The sequence below is a fragment of the Balaenoptera musculus genome, chromosome 20 (genome assembly GCF_009873245.2).
Source record: "Balaenoptera musculus isolate JJ_BM4_2016_0621 chromosome 20, mBalMus1.pri.v3, whole genome shotgun sequence".
NCBI lineage: Eukaryota > Metazoa > Chordata > Mammalia > Artiodactyla > Balaenopteridae > Balaenoptera > Balaenoptera musculus.
The window spans coordinates 57,577,960-57,599,066 of record NC_045804.1 but is presented as its reverse complement, the minus strand read 5'-3'; the positions used below and the strand labels follow the sequence as shown (position 1 = coordinate 57,599,066).

The following is a 21,107-nucleotide window of genomic DNA, read 5'->3' as shown; positions in this document are numbered from 1 at the left end:
ATGTATTGATCCTGCCCAGTCTCCTGTGGCCAGGGTTCAGGGTGCCCGGAAAGCAGAGTCTTAAGGTTTATGTTCTCTACGAGTCTTGGGGACCCGGTCAGTCATGTCATTGTCCTTCAGGAGTGAATGCTCCACACCTGCGCTGCCTGATAGAGGAGCCACCAGTCCCATGTGGCGATGAGCCCTTGACACGTGCTGTGAGTGCAAAATACACACCAGAGCGGTCGCCTCGCCATCTTCATGTCTCCTTGACGTCCTCAGAGACGCTGGCTTCCCCACCTCCCGCCTCTGCTAAGGCCTGCCTCGGATACCCGTCCCAGGAAGGGAATAAAGGATCCGCCCCAAGACGGCGGGACCAACTGCAGCTTCCTGTGGCCGCAAGAAGGCATAGCTAAGACATTCTCTAGGAATCTTCTCTACTCTCCCTTCTAACTTGCTGCACCAAATCTGTCAGGCCCTAAAGAGAAACAAGCAAGACAGAAAAGAGTCAGAAGAACCTATACTTCTTCCTCCATGAAGCAAATTATCCTTAAAGAAAAACAAAACCGTGTGGCTGACAGGGTCTTGGTGCTCTGTCTGGGTGTCAGGCCTGTGCCTCTGAGGTCGGAGAGCCGAGTTCAGGACATTGGACCACCAGAGACCTCCTGGCCCCACGTGATATCAAACGGCGAAAGCTCTCCCAGAGATCTCCATCTCAACGCTAAGACCCAGCTCCACTCGACGACCGGCAAGCTGCAGTGCTGGACGCCCTACGCCAGACAACTAGCAAGACAGAAACACAACCCCACCCATCAGCAGAGAGGCTGCCTAAAATCATACTAAGTTCACAGACACCCCAAAACACACCACCTGACTCGGTCCTGCCCACCAGAAAGACAAGATCCAGCCTCATCTACCAGAACAGAGGCACCAGTCCCCTCCACCAGGAAGCCTACACAACCCACTGAACCAACCTTACCCACTGGGGGCAGACACCAAAAACAACGAGAACTATGAACCTGCAGCCTGCGAAAAGGAGACCCCAAACACAGTAAGTTAAGCAAAAGGAGAAGACAGAGAAATACACAGCAGATGAAGGAGCAAGGTAAAAACCCACCAGACCAAACAAACGAAGAGGAAATAGGCAGTCTACCTGAAAAAGACTTCAGAGTAATGATAGTAAAGATGATCCCAAATCTTGGAAATAGAATGGAGAAAATACAAGAAATGTTTAACAAGGACCTAGAAGAACTAAAGAGCAAACAAACAGTGATGAACAACACAGTAAGTGGAATTAAAAATTCTCTAGAAGGAATCAATAGCAGAATAACTGAGGCAGAAGAACAGATAAGTGACCTGGAAGATAAAATAGTGGAAATAACTACTGCAGAGCAGAATAAAGAAAAAAGAATGAAAAGAATTGAGGACAGTCTTAGAGACTTCTGGGACAACATTAAACGCACCAACATTCGAATTACAGGGGTCCCAGAAGAAGAAGAGAAAAAGAAAGGGACTGAGAAAATATTTGAAGAGATTATAGTTGAAAACTTCCCTAATATGGGAAAGGAAATAGTCAATCAAGTCCAGGAAGCGCAGAGAATCCCATACAGGATAAATCCAAGGAGAAACACGCCAAGACACATATTAATCAAACTATCAAAAATTAAATACAAAGAAAAAATATTAAAAGCAGCAAGGGAAAAGCAACAAGTAACATACAAGGGAATCCCCATAAGGTTAACAGTTGATCTTTCAGCAGAAACTCTGCAAGCCAGAACGGAGTGGCAGGACATATTGAAAGTGATGAAAGGGAAAAACCTACAACCAAGATTACTCTGCCCAGCAAAGATCTCATTCAGATTCAGTGGAGAAATTAAAACCTTTATAGACAAGCAAAAGCTAAGAGAATTCAGCACCACCAAACCAGCTTTACAACAAATGCTAAAGGAACTTCTCTAGGCAGGAAACACAAGAGAAGGAAAAAACCTACAATAACAAACACAAAACAATTAAGAAAATGGTGATAGGAACATACATATCGATAACTACCTTTAATGTAAATGGATTAAATGCTCCAACCAAAAGACATAGACTGGCTAAATGGGTACAAAAACAAGACCCGTATATATGTTGTCTACAAGAGACCCACTTCAGACCTAGGGACACATACAGACTGAAAGTGAGGGGATGGGAAAAGATAGTCCATGCAAATGGAAATCAAAAAAAAGCTGGAGTAGCAGTTCTCATATCAGACAAAATAGACTTTAAAATAAAGACTATTACAAGAGACAAAGAAAGACACTACATAATGATCAAGGAATCAATCCAAGAAGAAGATATAACAATTGTAAATATTTATGCACCCAACATAGGAGCACCTCAATACATAAGGCAAATGCTAACAGCCATAAAAGGGAAGATTGACAGTAACACAATAATAGTAGGGGACTTTAACACTCCACTTTCACCAATGGACAGATCAGATCATCCAAAATGAAAATAAATAAGGAAACACAAGCTTTAAATGATACATTAAACAGGATGGACTTAATTGATATTTATAGGACATTCCATCCAAAAACAACAGGATACACTTTCTTCTCAAGTGCTCATGGAACATTCTCCAGGATAGATCATATCTTGGGTAACAAATCAAGCCTTGGTAAATTTAAGAAAATTGAAATCATATCAAGTATCTTTTCCGACCACAATGCTATGAGACTAGATATCAATTACAGGAAAAAAATCTGTAAAAAATACAAACACATGGAGGCTAAGCTACTAAATAACCAAGAGATTACTGAAGAAATCAAAGAGGAAATCAAAAAATACCTAGAAACAAATGACAATGAAAATACGACGACCCAAAACCTATGGGATGAACAAAAAGCAGTTCTAAGAGGGAAGTTTATAGCAATACAATCCTACCTCAGGAAACAAGAAACATCTCAAATAAACAACCTAAGGTTACACCTAAAGCAATTAGAGAGAGAACAAAAAAACCCCCAAAGTTAGCAGAAGGAAAGAAATCATAAAGATCAGATCAGAAATAAATGAAAAAGAAATGAAGGAAACGATAGCAAAGATCAATAAAACTAAAAGCTGGTTCTTTGAGAAGATAAACAAAATTGATAAACCATTAGCCAGACTCATCAAGAAAAAAAGGGAGAAGACTCAAATCAAGAGAATTAGAAATGAAAAAGGAGAAGTAACAACTGACACTGCAGAAATACAAAGGATCATGAGAGATTACTACAAGCAACTATATGCCAATAAAATGGACAACCTGGAAGAAATGGACAAATTCTTAGAAAAGCACAACCTTCTGAGACTGAACCAGGAAGACATAGAAAATATAAACAGACCAACCACAAGCACTGAAATTGAAACTGTGATTAAAAATCTCCCAACAAACAAAAGCCCAGGACCAGATGGCTTCACAGGTGAATTCTATGAAACATTTAGAGAAGAGCTAACACCTATCCTTCTCAAACTCTTCCAAAATATAGCAGACAGAGGAACACTCCCAAACTCATTCTACAAGGCCACCGTCACCCTGATACCAAAACCAGACAGTCACAAAAAAAGAAAACGACAGGCCAGTAACACTGATAAACATAGATGCAAAAATCCTCAACAAAATACTAGCAAACAGAATCCAACAGCACATTAAAAGGATCATACACCATGATCAAGTGGGATTTATCCCAGGAATGCAAGGATTCTTCAATATACGCAAATCAATCAGTGTGATACACCGTATTACAGATTGAAGGATAAAAACCATATGATCATCTCAATAGATGCAGAAAAAGCTTTCGACAAAATTCAACACCAATTTATGACAAAAACCCTCCAGAAAGTAGGCATAGAGGGAACCTACCTCAACATAATAAAGGCCATATATGACCAACCCACAGCCAACATCGTTCTCAATGGTGAAAAACTGAAACCATTTCCACTAAGATTAGGAACAAGACAAGGTTGCCGACTCTCACCACTGTTATTCAACATAGTTCTGGAAGTCCTAGCCATGGCAATCAGAGAAGAAAAAGAAATAAAAGGAATCCAAATCGGAAAAGAAGAAGTAAAACCATCACTGTTTGCAGATGACATGATACTATACATAGAGAATCCTAAAAATGCTACCAGAAAACTGCTAGAGCTAATCAATGAATTTGGTAAAGTAGCAGAATACAAAATTAATGCAAAGAAATCTCCTGCATTCCTATACACTAATGTTGAAAAATCTGAAAGAGAAATTAAGGAAACACTCCCATTTACCACTGCAACAAAAAGAATAAAATACCTAGGAATAAACCTACCCAAGGAGACAAAAGACCTGTATGCAGAAAACTATAAGACACCGATGAAAGAAATTAAAGATGATAAAACTGATGGAAAGATATAGATATACCACATTCTTGGATTGGAAGAACCAACATTGTGAAAATGACTATACTACCCAAAGCAATCTACAGATTCAATGCAATCCCTATCAAACTACCAATGGCATTTTTCACAGAACTAGAACAGAAGATTTCATGATTTGCATGGAAACACAAAAGACCCCGAATAACCAAAGCAATCTTGAGAAAGAAAAACGGAGCTGGAGGAATAAGGCTCCCTGACTTCAGATTATACTATAAAGCTGCAGTAATCCAGACAGTATGGTACTGGCACAAAAACAGAAATATAGATCAATGGAACAGGATAGAAAGCCCAGAGATAAACCCACACACATATGGTCACCTTATCTTTGACAAAGGAGGCAAGAATATAGAGTGGAGAAAAGACAGCCTCTTCAATAAGTGGTGCTGAGAAACTGTGCAGCTTCATGTAAAAGAATGAAATTAGAACACTCCCTAACACCATACACAAAAATAAACTCAAAATGGATTAAAGACCTAAATGTAAGGCCAGACACTATCAAACTCTTAGAGGAAAACATAGGCAGAACACTCTATGACCTAAATCACAGCAGGATCCGTTTTGACCCACCTCCTAGAGAAATGGAAATAAAAACAAAAATAAACAAGTGGGACCTAATGAAACTTAAAAGCTTTTGCACAGCAAAGGAAACCATAAACAAGATGAAAAGACAACCCTCAGAATGGGAGAAAATATTTGCAAATGAATCAATGGACAAAGGATTAATCCCCAAAATATACAAGCAGCTCATGCAGCTCAACATCAAAATAACAAACAACCCAATCCAAAAATGGGCAGAAGACCTAAATAGACATTTCTCCAAAGAAGATATACAGATGGCCAACAAACACATGAAAGGATGCTCAACATCACTAATCATTAGAGAAATGCAAATCAAAACTACAATGAGGTATCACCTCACACCGGTCAGAATGGCCATCATCAAAGAATCTACAAACAATAAATGCTGGAGAGGGTGTGGAGAAAAGGGAACCCTCTTGCACTGTTGGTGGGAATGTAAATTGATGCAGCCACTATGGAGAACAGTATGGAGTTTCCTTAAAAAACTAAAAGTAGAACTACCATATGACCCAGCAATCCCACTACTGGGCATATACCCTGAGAAAACCATAATTCAAAAAGAGTCATGTACCACAATGTTCATTGCAGCTCTATTTACAATAGCCAGGACGTGGAAGCAACCTAAGTGTCCATCGACAGATGAATGGATAAAGAAGATGTGGCACATATATACAATGGAATATTACTCAGCCATAAAAAGAAATGAAATTGAGTTATTTGTAGTGAGGTGGATGGACCTAGAGGCTGTCATACAGAGTGAAGTAAGTCAGAAAGAGAAAAACAAATACTGTACGCTAACACATATATATGGAATCTAAAAAAAAAAAAAAAAAGGTTCTAAAGAACCTAGGGGCAGGACAGGAATAAAGACGCAGATGTAGAGAATGGACTTGAGAACACGGGGATGGGGAAGGGTAAGCTGGGACAAAGTGAGAGAGTGGCATGGACATATATACACTACCAAATGTAAAATAGATAGCTAGTGGGAAGCAGCTGCATAGCACAGGGAGATCAGCTCGGTGCTTTGTGACCACCTAGATGGGTGGGATAGGGAGGGTGGGAGGGAGACACAAGAGGGAAGGGATATGGGGATATATGTATACGTAGAGCTGATTCACTTTGTTATACAGCGGCAACTAACACAACATTGTAAAGCAATTATACCCCAATAAAGATGTTAAAAGAAAAAATAAATGAGTCACAGGGATGAAAAAAAAATACAAACCAGATTTTGAAGAGTGACTACAAAAGAAATAAAAGACCTTATTAATGTGTTTTACATTGATTGATAATATTTTGAATGTATTGGGTTCAGAAAATATATCGTTAAAATTAATTTTACCTGTTTCATTTTACGTTTCTTCATGTTCCTATTCGACCATGTAAACTTAGGTCTGTGGCTCTTATGATATTTCCATCGACAGTGCTGCTCTAAACCATTTGGTCCTCAAAGCGTGGTCCCCACACCAGCAGTATCAGCATCACCTGGGCGCTTGTCAGAAATGCAAATCCTCAGGCCCTGCCCCAGACCTAGGGATTCAGAAGCTTGGTGGTGTTGCTAGGGTTGCGGGCTGGGGTGTAGGCAGCCGTCTGCATTTTAACAGAGCCTCCAAGGATTCTGATGGACTCTCAAGTTTGAGAACCACTGCTCCAACCATAACATGTTATCTACCTTTAAAGACCGGGTTGTGTTCTGTGTGATGATTTGAAAGCTTTGAATCTCCACCCCCTACCCCATCTTTGTGGAATTGAAGGAATTTCATAGTTAACATTCACCTGTGAGCTGTTCAAACGTTTTCCTTTTGTCAGCTTTCTGGTACAGGTGCTCAGCGGCTTGAACATCAATGGAAGTGTTAGTGAAAATACTTATCAAGCATATCAAAGCAACACCGACACTTTGGTAGGGATCTTCTATAACAAACCAGAAGTCTCAAGTGGTGCCGAGGCTGCATTTGACGGCTAGGAAACAAAGCCAAGAATGCAGCCACAAACAGAGAAAGAAAAAGACTTAGTAACTGAGACTCATAGCTTTCTGTGTCTGATGTTGCCTTCAAAAAATAGTGACGGTGGGGCTTCCCTGGTGGCGCAGTGGTTGAGAATCTGCCTGCCAATGCAGGGGACACGGGTTCGAGCCCTGATCTGGGAGGATCCCACATGCCGCGGAGCGACTGAGCCCGTGAGCCACAACTACTGAGCCTACGCGTCTGGAGCCTGTGCTCTGCAACAAGAGAGGCCACGATAGTGAGAGGCCAGCACACCGCTGTGTGAAGAGTGGCCCCCTCTCACTGCAACTAGAGAAAGCCCTCGCACAGAAACGAAGACCCAACACAGCCAAAAATAAATAAATAAATTAAAAAAATAATTGTTAGAAATTATTAGCATGAATTAAAAAAAAAATAGTGACGGTGTAAGAGAGGCTTCGGCTGTTTGCCTCGGAAGACTGGTAGGATGGGTTTGGGGTCTGTAAGCCCTGCCCCCTGGGAGACCTTCTAAGCCGTGACTCTTTCTCCGATGGAATTCCCTGTGGAAGGTGCAGGAGAAATGAAGTGCTCCCTGTAAAAGCTTTGCTGCCACCCAAACGCGCCGTGCTGCGTGTTAGGGAGAGACGGCATGCCCCTGGCCTGGAACGTGTCTGACTTATCCTTTCACCTGGAAAGGATGGGCTCAGATCTTTTTATAATACAGAGTGGGACCCCAAAGTCCACGAAGAGGCAGAGTAAGTTGGGTGCGGCTGGTAAAATGGAACTCAGAAGTGGGCTTCAGGGTTAGCATGGTGTGTAGAAGCAACAGAACTTTCAGGAACAGCTGTCATGTGTGGAGCAGGTGCCCTGTGCCAAGGTGTTTTGTATATTTCATTTCCACTTCTCACAATAGCCATGTGAAGTGTCTGCTATCCTTGGCTGTGCCTGGTACCTCATAAGCACGCACACCATGAATGTTTCCTGGACGTTGTTATGAAAAGATGGAGAGTCTGAGGTCCAGGGAGGTTAGTGACTTGTTTTAAAAAGTTCTACTGTGCCCTCTGGAATCCCCGTTGCATTGCCTTAATCTTTTCCTAAAACAGTCCCTTCTCATTCTTGCTTTCCTTTAAAAACAAAAATAATAACGACGAGTTGTGTTGGTTATGATTACAGCCGGCATCTGTTAAAAGCGTGCTATGTCTCAGACACTGTTATTCTAAGCACGTCCTACGGCTAACTCATTTAAGCCTCAAAGCTACACTCTGAGGTAGGTACCATTGCTAGATCTGTTTTTTAGGTGAAGAAACCAAAACACAGAGAGGTAAAGCGATTTGCCCTAGGTCACACAGCTAGTAAGAGGCAGAGCCAAGATTCCAACCCAGGATTCTAAGTTTGGACTTAGAGCCCATGCCCTTAGTCACCAACCTGGGCCGCCCATGTGATGTGGCTTTCCTGCAGCCCCATTTATTCACCCTCACCCCATGAGGTATGGCCAGAGTCTCTGACTCCTGTTGGTCTCTGGCCCAGCAGAAATGTTAAAGCCCTTGGAAACATGGTGCCAGGCCTAAATCCCGCTCTGCCTCACCCATACAGCCTTGAGTGAGTTAGTTAATCTCACGTTAGTTTTCTCATGTCCAACACGGCAGAGTTGTGGTTTGAATGACAAGAAACCTGTGGGTAAAGGACCTAGACGGACCCACGCTGCCCCGTGTCATCAGCTCCCGTCCATTTCCTGAATTCTGCCCCCGACCCTGCAAACAGCCTCGTCCTCCGTGTCTTCAAAGCAAGAACTCGACTTTGCCCTCCTTCCGCCTCCCCTAGGTGCCTCCGCTGGTCCTGCTCACAGAGGGCTCTCCCCAGCGCAGCCCCAGCCGGAGGGTTCCCCTGGCTGCAGGCACATGGGTGTCCCCGTTGTCAGCTCACCAAGTCTGAATCCTTATCACTCCTGCAGACCTGGGGAATCTGGGGGGTCCTGCCCTGGTCCCACGTGCCGCTCCCTCTGTCCCCGGCTCCCTGTCCCCACCCTCTAGCACGTGCCTGCGGCCTCCGGGATGCTTTACTGCCTCATCTGCCGATAAAAGCCTGGTGGTCCTCCAGGCCTGCTCCAGGGCACCTGCCCTGGGAGGCCACCCGCCTCTCCCGTCTTGGTTTTCTGAGTCACTGCACAGGAACCAGCCCCTTTGTTGGACGTTAACTCAGAGCACAGGCCTGCCTGCTCCGCTTTGACACGCGTGCAGCCTGGCCCTGTGGACTAAGTACACTGTGTGTATTGAGGATGGACGCCCAGCTTGCAGTAGGCCTTCCGGATCACAGTGTCCAGGACGGTGGGAGCAGCCCCAGGGGTCGTGGTGAGAGGGGAGGAGTCCCAGGGTCTCTGCTCCTGCCCCGCTCCCCCTTTCTCTCTCTCTCTTCCCCAGGGTATGTGCATAGGGCTGCTCTGGGCTCCCTGGGATGATGGTGCCCAGAAGGGATGGCCTCAGTTCTTTCCCCGGGACCCGACTCTCCCGGCCCACTTCTTCCTGGCTCTCACATCTGGACGGAAGGCAGTCAGATGAAATCAGATATGAAAGGCTGTTCAATGGCCGAAACGCCCTTGAACCTTTAAACTATTAGCAGCAGCTGATATTTCAGATGGTCCCCATATCCCACAGGACACCTTAGGGATGGGGGAAAAGGGGCAAAAGAGCAAAGGGTGGGGGAGAAGGGCGTTTTCTCAGGACCTCCCTGAATCACATTCTTTTGGTGTGAAATGTTGTTTCATCCAGACCCGAGATTATTAATCACGGCATTTCCATACTGTCTGTGGAATGAATGTAAAGTCTGCCTTAGGATTAATAGTCAAAATTCACCGTGTTTGAAACGGAGGTTAGATCACGTCAGTCACTACAACGCTTGGCTTTTACCGCGGTGCCTTGGCAGTGCCGGTGTTTCTGATGAAGGAGGGGTCACGGGCAGCCACTGCTGGTGGTAAGCAGATGGGGGTGGCGAGTGCAGCCTTAGTCTAGGATCATGACGGGGCTGGCACGCCCTCCTATTTATAAGCCCAGAGCCTGGGGTATTGTTGTCGTCATATCGTTACAGTACTTGTGCTTTGAGCAAAAGCTTTACGTTGATACAATATGCAATAAGCCCGACCAACAAATTCTTTAAGCCTAAATAAGTAAATAAAATCTAATATAACAGCTAGGATTTAGGAGGTGAGAAGGATCTTAGATGATTGAATCAAATTCTTCTATTTTTTAGGTGAGGAAACTGAGTCCCTATTTAATAACTTGCCCAGCAGCCAATCAGTCACTGATTTCTAATACATAACAGTACCCCATGCTCTGGTTCCAGACTTTTGTTTGTGAGTATGAAGGTGCTGCCGTGGCTACCAGCCCAGTGAACCATCATGGAAGGAGCACCAGGAAAGCTTTCAGACAGCAAAGATGGAAGTTTCTGGATGAGTTCCCACAGTTGTAATGGTGATGATGGTGATGATGGTGATGATGGTGATGGTGATGATGGTGATGGTGATGATGGTGATGGCTGCTATTTATTGTTCTTATTTGATGTTCTTAATTAGGGTCAGAAACCTAGAGGTGTGTGTATTATTTTCTCCCTTTTAGAATTGAGGAGCCCTCAGCACCTCCCCCCATCACACAGGTAGGAAGAGGCGGAGGCAGGGTCTGTCCCCAGCAGCCTCTCTTGGAGCCACAGGCACACACCTTACCCACTATGTGGGCTGCTTCCCATGGGATTGCTGGGCACCTCATATGTGGAAATCCCACATCCCAAGTCCTCTTTTGCATCGCCGCCCCTGTGAACAAAAGCAGACCCTCAGCTACAGCATCTATGCACTGCTAAATCCCCACTGGAGACCCTCCAGCCCTGAGCCTGGGGCAGTGACCTCCCACCTGCCACCCCTGCCTTCTGTTGCCTCGCCCGCCATCTCACCAAGAACCAAGCTCTATGGGAAGGGGCCGGGGGCAAGCTGTACCCCTGAGACCATGCCACGGGGCGGGCGGGGATGGGGGCCAGGGTGGGATGGCTGGAGGCCGGTTCACTTCTGGCCCGGTGGGGGACCTCTCTTTTGGTGGATGCCCTGTCCTGGTTTGCAGACCCAGCCTTGGCTCTCTGGGCCTTTGCTGCAGAGTTTGATAATTCCGCGCTTCTTTGCGTCAGACTTACTGATTTTAGGAATGTCGGAGAACCAGACAGAGGAAAGCAGAACCGTGAGCATATCATTTGCAAAATTACGTTAAGAATTCCCTTCCGTGTTTCCTCTGAGGTGTTTTCAAAGTCTAAAAGCAGAATTGATTTCCCTGTGGGGACCCAGGAAGCCCCTGGCACGCTTCTAGGCAGAGTGAACAATAGTTCTTTTCTGTTGAGGAAATGGTGCTGACATCCTGAGCTATTGTCGTTCAGTACTAAATGCATGTTACACTGATGACTTGGTGGATAATTTGAGAGGCTGGAGAGCTTGGGTGCAGGGACCCTTATTATTCTGAAATGGGAGGTAGGAAAACAATCATGGGGTCCGTGTAAGAAGGCAGTTGAGGTATTTCTGCATCAACCCTTGTCGTATTTCATCCCTTTTGTTAAGCTGTGGTGGCCTATGCTGTTGGCTGTTCAGTGTGGTTACATTTACATCCAGTAAACTGCAAGCGTGTGCACGCAGATTATCCTGTCAATGTTAACTGGTTGTTTTAAACATTAATCATTTGTTAAAGATCTTGACTAGGATTGCTTGGCTAATATTTAGACTTTTACCACCTTTTTAAAAATGTAGGCTGTGGGGAGTTAGTGTTTAAGGAGTAGAGTTTCAGTTTGGGAAGACGGAAAACTTCTGGATGGTGGTGATGGTTGTACAACCATGTAATGTACTTAAGGCCACTGAACTGTACACTTGAAATGGTTAAAATGATAAATTTTATGTTATGCATATTTTACCACAATCAAAAATAACAATGAGGGAAAACCCTAGACGAGCAATTGGCAGGGTGGCACCAGGGCTTTGCCCCTGGTTTAATAACCCATCCTCCAGTTTTCTTTCTTTTTTAGTGAGGCACAACATACTTACAAAACAGCATATAAAGTGCATTAATCTCAGTCTTAGCTGTGCAGCCCATTGAATTTTTACGTGTGCTTATATCTGTGTCACCATCACCCAGGCAAGATGTAGAACATGCCAGCACCCAAGAAGTTTCCTTCCCAGTCCGTAACTCCCCCAGAGGGAACCACTGTTTTGACTTCTGTCACCATCATTTGGTTTTGTCCATTCTTAAACTTCACTTACATGGAACCAGGCATAATATACTCTTTTGTGTCTGGTTTCTTTCACTTAGCATAATGAATGTGAGACCCACCCATTCATTACTGTGTCGGTAACTCTTTTTTTAAATTGCTGCGTGGTTTCCATTGTATACTGCACCACTATTTAATTTACCCCTTCTGTTGAAGAACATTCGGGTTGTTCTAGGTTCGGCTGTACTAAATAAAGCTGCTACGAACATTCTTTTCAGGAGCCTGTGTAGAGCTTGAGCGTGTTTGCTGGATCACAGGGTACAAATATTTAGCTTTAGTGAATCCTCCTTGTTTTCCAAAGCGCTGACCAGTTTACAGTCCCACCAGCAGACGGGGAGTGTTCCAGTTGCCCCCCAACCTCACCAGCACTTGGTATTTCTCTTCTCTTTCAAGCCATTCTGAGGGATATGTCGCAACACCCTGAAATCTAAATGCTGCAAAGGTGGACTTGCTTTTTTTGCATTGTGCAAACATCTGGACCCCTAACCTTCAGTACGTGACCCCAGAGCCAGCAAAGCGGGCTGGAGCAGGGCCCTTGGCCGGTGTGGTGGGCCAGACTGCTGCTTCCACGTCCCGGTTGATTTGAGGGCGTTTTCACGCTGGTTCCCAGGATGTCAGGCGCGTTTGCGGCGGCACCTGCCTGCCTCCATCTCCTGGAACGATTAGTGTTCTTTAGCGGAGACTCACGCTGGTTGAGAGAACTTATTTGTGGGTTTTCTCTCTCACCTTGAGCGTAATTTACCTGGGCCAGAGCGTGAGCTCATTTCGGGGCGGGGTCCCCCCCTTGCACCTCAGTACCTTTCAACAAATATTTGTTGTGCACCTCCCATGCCAGGGAAGAAGGCAGAAAAGGAGCCGAGGGTCCCTAACAGCCTTCTTCTGGCCCCCACAAAAGTCCCTCTCCTCCCTTCGGAGGCGGTGTGTGTTTGGGGGCACGGGAGTGCTTGGGGTGCGCACGCGTGGATGCTCAGATCTTTGTATCTCTTCCCCCTGCTTCCTCCAGACGTATGTGTTTGTGCTGCTTTTTACTGTCTTTGCATTTCTTGTGCGTTGCCCTATCCTGACTTCTGTGTACCACACAGTTCTTTCTTCATCAGTTCCCAGCCTTTTAACTTTTTTCTTAAACAACCTCATTATTTGACGTGTGAATGATGGGTAGTAACCACCTGCAGCCTTATACCGATCTCTGAAACAGTGATGGGGGATCACACTGTGCCCTGGGAGGGCATCGCGGGTTTGTGTGCTTTGCGCTTTTCCCTCCGCGCCTTCCTGCTACTCAAGGTGCCATCGCTGCCCCTCAGCTGCTGGGCAGGCGGGCCTGCTCGGTGCTTTCCTGGGTTATAGCGCTCCAGCCCAAAAACGCGTCTCTTCACCCTCTCTCTCTCCGTCCACCTCTCTCTCAGCTCAAGCGGGCCAGCAGTGAGGACACGCTCAACAAGCCAGGAGGTGCCGCCGCTTCTGGGGCAGCTCGGCTGAAAAAGACGTCCACGTCCGGGGCCGTCTCCGAACTCGCGGAGAGCCGCCTGAGGGGCCCCCCAGGTAGGAGGGCCCGAGGGGGGGGGCAGGTGGGAGGGACTCAGGGAGGAGGGGCTCAGGCGGGTGCGGGGGGCGGGGGGACAGGTGGGAGGGACCCAGGCAGGAGGGAGCCAGGTCAGAGGGACCCAGGCGGGCCTTTTCTTGTGCATTTGAAAGCACCTCGGGCATTCACGCCTCCTTCCCCATCAGATACGTACTTACTCTGAGTGAGGACTGGTTCAGGCGACAACTTCCCACAACGGGAGATGGGATGATCCACAAAAGGAAACAGGCAGTGGGGAGCCCTGTGCTTCCCCCGGTCCCTCTGGTTGTCCATCACCTAGCACGTGTTGCGTCCCTGGAGATCCAGGCAGGGTGGTGCAGGCTCTGGGGCTGTCTTGGTGTCTTTGTGGTGCTCCGCGTGTCAGATGAGTGAGTCAGTGCGTAGGTCCCTGGCACAGGCAGGGGCACAGCATCCGTCCTGGGCCCTGTGGAAGCCGGGAAGATCCTCTCGGAAGGCTGCTCAGAGTCGTCTAGATACCAGTGGCCTCCGGAACCCCTGGGCTTTCTCAGTGTTACTAGTTCTTTTTGAGAAACCGAAAAGGTTTTTTTTTTTTTTAAGTTTTAAAAATATTGATTTATTAATTCATTTAAAAATAACAGAAATAAAAATAAACCCATTACATGTTAACATAACTACCATATCTTTATGAAAAATTTTCAAAAACAAAAAATAATATCAAGAAAAATGGCATTTTATATCTTTGCATATCTTTTTTTTTTTTAGAATTTTATTTTTTTATACAGCATGTTCTTATTAGTTATCGATTTTGTACATATTATTGTATATTTGTCAATCCCAATCTCCCAATTCATCCCACCACCACCAACCCCCCTCCACTTTCCCCCCTTGGTGTCCATACATTTGTTCTCTACATCTGTGTCTCTATTTCTGCCCTGCAAACCAGTTCATCTGTACCATTTTTCTAGGTTCCACATATGTGCGTTAATATACAATATTTGTTTTTCTCTTTCTGACTTACTTCACTCTGTATGACAGTCTCTAGATCCATCCACATCTCTACAAATGACCCAATTTTGTTCCTTTTTATGGCTGAGTAATATTCCATTGTATATATGTACCACATCTTCTTTACCCATTCATCTGTGGATGGGCATTTAGGTTGCTTCCATAACCTGGCTATTGTAAATAGTGCTGCAATGACCATAGGGGTGTGTGTGTCTTTTTGAATTATGGTTTTCTCAGGGTATATGCCCGGGAGTGGGATTGCTGGGTCATATGGTAATTCTATTTTTAGTTTTCAAAGGAACCTCCATACTGTTCTCCATAGTGGCTGTATCAATTTACATTCCCACCAACAGTGCAAGAGGATTCCCTTTTCTCTACACCCTCTCCAGCATTTGTTGTTTGTAGATTTTCTTATGATGCCCATTCTGACCAGTGTGAGGTGATACCTCATTGTAGTTTTGATTTGCATTTCTCTAATAATTAGTGATGTTGAGCAGCTTTTCATGTGCTTCTTGGCCATCTGTATGTCTTCTTTGGAGAAATGTCTATTTAGGTCTTCTGCCCATTTTTGGATAATATTGAGCAGCATGAGCTGTTTATATATTTTGGAGATTAATCCTTTGTCCGTTGATTCGTTTGCAAATATTTTCTCCCATTCTGAGGGTTGTCTTTTTGTCTTGTTTGTAGTTTCCTTTGCTTTGCAAAGCTTTTAAGTTTCATTTAGGTCCCATTTGTTTATTTTTGTTTTTATTTCCATTACTCTAGGAGGTGGATCAAAAAAGATCTTGCTGTGATTTATGTCAAAGAGTGTTCTTCCTATGTTTTCCTCTAAGAGTTTTATAGTGTCCGGTCTTACATTTAGGTCTCTAATCCATTTTGAGTTTATTTTTGTGTGTGGTGTGAGGGAGTGTTCTAATTTCATTCTTTCGAAAAGGTTTTTTTTAAACCATTATATTTGAGTCCAGAGTATAGGAAACTTAAAACATCGGAGAATGTATTTCATTTTCTTTTGCAGCACATAGATAAGAAAGCTAAGCTTTCCGTGGTCTAACTCACAATGCAACTCAATTAATAATAGTAATGTACTGCTCAATTGTCTAAGGTGGGAACACAGCTGAAATATGACATTACTCATTTATAATAGGAGGTGAATGGTAGGCTACTTGTGACTTTTGCACTGTTACATAAAATATCACAATCCAGATTAGCTTTCCAAAGGTGTATTTTAATTTATTTAGTTTTCAAAATGTTGAATCTGTGAAGAATATATGTGGCTTTTTTTTCTAGGATGCAGGGGAATGGCCTTGTGTTTCTACATAATGGTTTTACTTTTTTTTTTTAAACTTGACACTTCATTATTTTTTAAAATTTTTATTGATTTATTTTCTTTTATTATTTTTTTGGCTGCGTCGGGTCTTAATTGCGGCATGTGGGATCTTCCCTGAGGCATGCGGGATCTTTCGTTGCAGTGTGCGGTCTCTTCATCGTGGCACGTGGGCTTCTCTCTAGTTGTGGTGTGCAGGTTTTTCTCTCTCTGGTTGTGGTGCGTGGGCTCTGTAGTTTGCGGCACTTGGGCTCTCTAGTTGTGGCTCATGGGCTTAGTTGCCCCGTAGCATGTGGGTCTTAGTTCCACCACCAGGGATCGAACCTGTGTCCCCTGCATTCGAAGGAGGATTCTTAACCACTGGACCACCAGGGAAGTCCCCACATTTGGTTTGTAAAATACAGCATATGAAAGTACAACTTATTTTCATCAAGGCAGCCTAAGACTGATTCTAAAAGTTAACAAAGGGACTTCCCTGGTGGTGCAGTGGTTAAGAATCCACCTGCCGAGAGTGTCATGGACATATATACACTACCAAATGTAAAATAGATAGCTCGTGGGAAGCAGCCGCATAGCACAGGGAGATCAGCTTGGTGCTTTGTGACCACCTAGAGGGGTGGGATGGGGAGGGTGGGAGGGAGGGAGATGCAAGAGGGAAGAGATATGGGAACATATTGTATATGTATAACTGATTAACTTTGTTATAAATCAGAAGCTAACACACCATTGTAAGGCAATTATACTTCAATAAAGATGTTTAAAAAAAAAAAAAAAAAGAAACCAACCTGCCTACACCTTGATCTTGGATGTCTAATTGCCAGAACTGTGAAAAATAAATTACTGTTGTTTAAGGCAAAAAAAAAAAAAAAAAAAAGAATCCACCTGCCAATGCAGGGGACATGGGTTTCAGCCCCGGTCCGGGAAGATCCCACATGCCGTGGAGCAACTAAACCCGCGTGCCACAACTACTGAGCCTGTGTTCTAGAGCCTGCGCAACACAACTACTGAGCCCGCATGCCACAACTTCTGAAGCCTGCACGCCTAGAGCCTGTGCTCCGCAGCAAGAGAAGCCACCACAATGGGAAGCCCGCGCACCGCAACAAAGAGTAGCCCCCGCTCGATGCAACTAGAGAAAGCCCGCATAGCAACGAAGAACCAACACAGCCAAAAATAAATAAATAAATAAACAAATAAATGAGTTAACAAAGCACCACTAAAAAACTAACAGACTGACCTCACTCTCAAATACTGATGCAAAAATGGGAGATGAAAATATTAGCAAGTAGGATTCAACAAGAAATTAAAAGAACAATAGTGCACATCACAACCAAGTGGATTTACGCCATCCAAGAATGGCTTAATAGGAGATTTGGGAATATAATCCATCATACAATATTAATAGACTAAAAAAGAAAAACCATATGGTCATCCCGATAGAGATGGAAGGTGCCTTTGACAAAATTAACGCTCTTTCTGATTTAAAAACAAACTCTTGGGGGCTTCCCTGGTGGCGCAGTGGTTGAGAATCTGCCTGCCAATGCAGGGGACATGGGTTCGAACCCTGGTCTGGGAGGATCCCACATGCCGCGGAGCAACTGGGCCCGTGCGCCACAACTACTGAGCCTGCGCGTCTGGAGCCTGTGCTCTACAGCAGGAGAGGCCACGACAGTGAGAGGCCCACGCACCGCGGTGAAGAGTGGCCCCCGCTTGCAGCAACTAGAGAAAGCCCTCGCGGAGAAACGAAGACCCAACACAGCCAAAAATAAATAAATAAATAAACAAAACAAAACAAAACAAAAAACAACAAAAAAAACCCAAACTCTTGGTAGACTACAAGTGTATGGGTACTTCTTTAGTGATATGAAATATATGTATCTCAAGCCAAAGCCCGCACTATGCCTAATGGTGAAATCCTAGAGTGTTTCCATTAAAATCAAGAATGATTCAAGGTTGCCCACCACCAAATTTTTCTGCAAGTATTAACCTAGGCAGTGCGACAGGAGAGCTATAGGAGTGTATTCATGTTGGAAATGAGGATACAAGATGATGATTTTATGCAGATAATACCGCTGTATGTTTAGAAAAATGCTTAGAATTTCCTGAGAGTTGTATCATGAGAAAAAACTTAGCATGTCCTGAAAATCTATTAGATACGATAAGAGTTCAGTGTGTGGCTGGTTATAGAATATAAAATATCAATAGTTTTCTTATCAGTGACTAGTTAGAAAAGATAGTAAGAAATGATCCCATTTATGAAGGAACAAAAGAGGTAAAATACCTAGTAATAAACTTAATATTACCAGAGCCTCTATTTTAAAAACTCTTAAAACCCTTTTAAAGGACATAAAAGAAGATATAAATACACATGGTTCTTGGATAAGAAGACTAAATATAATATAGATTAAATTTAGGGACTTCCCTGGTGGCACAATTGTTAAAAATCTGCCTGCCAATGCAGGGGACATGGGTTCGAGCCCTGGTCCGGGAAGATCCCACATGCCGCGGAGCAACTTAAGCCCGTGTGCCACAACTACCGAGCCTACGCTCTAGAGCCTGTGAGCCACAACTACCAACCCCATGCGCCACAACTACTGAAGCCCACGTGCGTATAGCCCGTGCTCCGCAACAAGAGAAGCCCCAGCTCGCTGCAACTAGAGAAAGCCTGCAGGCAGCAACAAAGACCCAACACAGCCAAAAAAAAAAAAAAAAGATTAAATTTAGTCAGTATACTATGTTAAATAAAACAAAGATGTCTAAATTATTCTATGAATTCATTTTCATCACAATTAAAATATCAGTGGGAATTTGAGAGTAGAAGCACTGATAAAATGATACTGGGTTTATCTAAAACAGGGGTTCTCAACTGCGGGCGATTTTGCCCTGCACCCCAACCCACGGAACAACTGGCAAAGTCTGCAGACATTTTTTGGTTGTCATCACTAGAGGGGTGATACTGACATCTAGTGGGTAGAGGTCAGAAATGCTGCTAAATATCCTACAAAGCACAGGACTTCCTGCCCAAAATGTCAATAGTGCCGGTGTGGATAAAACCCTGATCTAGAAGAATAAATACTGTAGAAGAATAATCAGGAAATTTCTGAAAAACTAGTGATCGAGGGACTAACCTCTTCAGTGGAACAGTGGAGACAGTCCAGAATACACTGGAGGATTTCATGCAGGATAAAGGCGGCATTTTATATCAAGGCGGATAATTCACTCAAAAATAACAACTGATTGGATTTTTAGGAAAAAATAAAGCTGGATCCCTATCTCACTCCTCTGCTCAAAACAAATTCCAAGTGAATTAGAGATTAAATTTTAAAAAGTGAAACCATGAAAGTACAAAGAAGAAACATGAGAGAATCAACTTGTAGTCTCGGCCTTGGAAGGGCCTTTCTAAGTAGGAACAAACACAGAAGCCATAGAGGAAATGGTGAAAAATCACATAAGTATTAAACACTCCTTCGTAAAAAGAGGAAATTATTTGCAAAACATGTAACAAAGGGGACTTATTTACAAAGAGTTTGTATAAATCAATAAGAAAAAGTAAAAAAGAAAAAAGAGTAGTTCACATAAAATGGAAATACAGATAGCCACTAGAAAGATGCCAAGTCTCACTTAGAGGTAAAGGAATGTAAATCAGAGCAATAATTACAGTATACAATTTCCCCTAACAGATTAGTAAAAATTAAAATGATTGAGGGAATTCCCTGGTGGTCCAGTGGTTAGGACCCCACACTTCCACTGCAGGGGGCACGGGTTTGATCCCTGGTCGGGGAACTAAGATCCCACATGCTGAGTGGCACAGCCAAAATAAGTTAAAAAAAAAAAACCAAAACATTAAAATCATTGATAATTTCTGATGTTATTAAGGGTGAAAGGACACACCACATATAGCTGATGACAAGGACAATCTGGTAAAATCTATCTACATTTGAAATACATATAATCTTTCACCAAGGATTTCTACTGCTTAGCATTTAGCGTTACTGATATACTTGAAAAAGGATGCCGATATACATGGACAAGATGTTCGGTTGTGGCATTATTGTAACAGTAAAATACTGGAAATACCTAAGTGTGTATCAGCCCAGTGCTGATTGCAGAATGAGATTTTGGTACAGCAGAACAGTATGCAGCCATGGAAACTGACACAGATTTGTCTGTACGGACAGGGAAAGATCATTACTAAGTGGGGAAAATAACATGGGGCATCTAGTCTGACCTCATTGGTTTTGATTTTTAAATAGATGTTAATATAATTTTTGAAATCGTAACTTTTTTTCTGGGAGGATGTAGAGATGTTATCTTTGAGGAGAGTTACCAGAATTAAAAGTGGTGGGGGAGGGACTTCCCTGGTGGCACAGTGGTTAAGAATCCGCCTGCCAGTGCAGGGGACACGGGTTCGAGCCCTGTTCGGGGAGGATCCCACATGCCGTGGAGCAACTAAGCCCGTCCACCACAACTACTGAGCCTGCACTCTAGAGCCTGTCAGCCACAACTACTGAAGCCTGGCACCTAGAGCCTGTGCTCCACAACAAGAGAAGCCACTGCAATGAGAATCCCACGCACCGCGACGAAGAGTAGCCCCCGCGTGCCATAACTAGAGAAAGCCCGCGCGCAGCAACGAAGACCCAACGCAGCCAAAAATAAATTAAAAAGAAAAAAGACACTTAAAAACAAAAGAAGTGGTGGAGGAAGGAGACTTTTCATGTTAAATCTTTCTATACTGTTTAAAAATTTTAAAAACACATGCAGACATTGCTTTAAAAATTTAAAAACAGTAAATACAAATCATAACCTAAATTTTGTTTTTTTTTGCCTTAGCCAAATCCTTCCTCTTCCACTTGCTTTTTAGTGTGTCTTAACCATTCTTTGGTAAATTATTTAACTGCTTGATCCCAGCACGTGCTCCCTTTGTTCAGGATTCTAGAGAAAGATCTTGGTTTTACTGGTTCCCACACCCCATGGGCTTTAGTTTCCTTACTTGTTCCCTTGA

The 21,107-nt window shown here is 43.8% G+C and overlaps 1 protein-coding gene across 5 annotated transcripts in view; it reads left to right on the top strand.

The window, feature by feature from the left end:
* The window catches only part of SPECC1 (sperm antigen with calponin homology and coiled-coil domains 1), a 256,135-nt gene that overhangs the window by 73,673 nt on the left and 161,355 nt on the right, over positions 1 to 21,107 (top strand). For all 5 annotated transcript variants that reach the window (XM_036836780.1, XM_036836784.1, XM_036836781.1 and 2 more), the window contains one exon: positions 13,643 to 13,778. In XM_036836780.1, the coding sequence (XP_036692675.1) occupies positions 13,643 to 13,778 (136 nt within the window). The remainder of the gene's footprint in view (positions 1 to 13,642; positions 13,779 to 21,107) is intronic.